Raw genomic sequence first — 1,939 nt, 5'->3', positions numbered from 1 at the left:
TGTAGACCAGGCTGGTCTCGAACTCACAGAGATCCGCCTGCCTCTGCCTCCTGAGTGCTGGGATTAAAGGCGTGCGCCACCATCGCCCGGCCTAATGGCTGCTTTTTAAATAAAAGCCCCAACTCTTGCAGGAGCAAGAGGGCCTGGCTGTAGGTCTACACACAGGTTGCAGGATAGATCTACACACCCACCCTCCAGCCCCACCCCGCTCTAGGGGTGGGGCCAGCTCTGCGAACACGCCCCTCAGGGCTCCCCCTGCCAGTTCCTCTTGTAACAGCTGCCCCACTCAACTCCAGGTTCCTGCGCCACAATCTCCGCCCTTTCCTCAGGGCCCCGCCCCTGCTTTGTAGGCCCCGCCCCTTCCCATTAGAAAGGCAGACGGAGGCGGGAGGGGACCAAGATGGCGGTGAATCAGAACCACACAGAGGACCGCCGTGGGGCCACCATCCCTCGTGGCGAAAGGTGCCTGAGGGGACTTCCAGGCTGCTGTCGAGGAGGGAGGAGATGCTCAGGGGTAGCCTTGCGCGAATCAGCGACTTTCCCTCCCTTTCCGGGCGCGGTCCTTTGACGTTTGAGGGCGTGCGCCTTCGCGGGCCGTCCGTCCGGGAGCCTTTGGCGCGTGTGCAGGGTGCCAGGACGGGCGTCCTCAGAAAGGTCTGAGCGAGAGAGGTGTGAAGAGCTGGTCAGCCCTTGCATCGCGCAGTGTGGCCACCATCGACTGTGTGCAACTTTACGGGGTGACAGTCACCCTGAGGGCCCTGGGTGCGCCTCACACTACCCCAGTTAGGCGACTCGGGAAGAGGGGCTAGGATGTGGAGTGTTTGTAACGGTGGAAAGATCCCCAAACTGGCGAGAGCCTGCATCAGAAATTCCCCAAAGCTCGCTTTCTTGTTGATTCAACCTGGGAGATGACAGCGCCACCTTTATTGGAAAGACTGGGAACAAAAAAGTAGGGGTGTTCAGGAAGAATGGCGCCCTCAACCTCTTCCTGGCTAGGGCTTGTAAGGTGGCTTCTCTGTCAGTGGAGGCCCATCTCCAGGCAGACTTAAGAGCTTGACCCCATCCCTTCTTTAGTCCACCCCTCACCCACTCTCCCTACACTGTGTCTCCACTTCTTGTTACTCTCTTGCTGATTTCCCTTTATTTCCCACCTCGCAGTGAGACTCAAATTCTATGGTGTGCTCAAATGAACTTGAAGGCCAGTTTGAGGCCATCCTGGTCTCCATTGCGAGTTCTAGCACAGCCAGAGCTATTTAGTAGAAAGACCCTGTCTCAAAAAACGAAAGAAAAGAAAAAAAGCCCTGATTTTTTTTGTTCCTTTGAAGTTTTAGAGCCCGTGCTCTTGAATATGTACCCATGGTTTCCCTTGAACAGCTAATTATGGCAAGTGTTATTCTTCGTGCCTCTCTGCTGTGTCTGTAATGGGGGCAGAGCTGTTCCTCTCATTTTGCGAGTAGAAACATAAGACACGGTTTGCTCAGAGTCATTTTCTGAACTACCAAATCGATTTGGATTTAGAATCACATGCATCAATTTCTCTTGCCCTTCAGAAAAGTTTTGTTTTCTGCTTTCTCTTTGTCAAAGACCCTGTTTGGCTATGACTTTCCCAGATACAAACTGCAGTAAGAAAATAGTTGAGGGGGGCAGGAATTGGCTCTATTTTTAATGTTCCTTATAGTTATGACACACATTTGAGAGTTTAGGTGCAATTTGTGGTGTGTTGAATGTGCTGAGATTGAAGTTTTGCTATTTATTTAGCTAGGGCTGGCCCTGAACTTGTGATTCTTCTCCCTCAGCCTCCCAATACAACAAAACACTGCAGAATACCTCAGATTTGGAATTGAGGAAGGGTTTATTTACACTGGAATACCAGCCATTGGCAGTAATAATATAGATATTGGCATTAAAAAGCATCCCCAAAAGCCGGGCGGTGGTGGCG

The 1,939-nt window shown here is 52.0% G+C and overlaps 1 protein-coding gene across 1 annotated transcript in view; it reads left to right on the top strand.

Moving 5' to 3' along the window:
- Positions 1–397: 397 nt before the first annotated feature.
- Wbp2nl (WBP2 N-terminal like) overlaps positions 398–1,939 on the top strand; it is a 19,754-nt gene continuing 18,212 nt past the window's right edge. Inside the window, exon 1 of the mRNA XM_026782428.1 lies at positions 398–462. Coding sequence (XP_026638229.1) covers positions 401–462 — 62 coding nt within the window. The 5' untranslated portion in view covers positions 398–400. The remainder of the gene's footprint in view (positions 463–1,939) is intronic.

This window comes from Microtus ochrogaster, chromosome 15 (genome assembly GCF_000317375.1).
Source record: "Microtus ochrogaster isolate Prairie Vole_2 chromosome 15, MicOch1.0, whole genome shotgun sequence".
Classification (NCBI taxonomy): domain Eukaryota; kingdom Metazoa; phylum Chordata; class Mammalia; order Rodentia; family Cricetidae; genus Microtus; species Microtus ochrogaster.
Note: the sequence above shows the minus strand (reverse complement) of the source record. Positions and strands in the feature narration are given on the sequence as shown.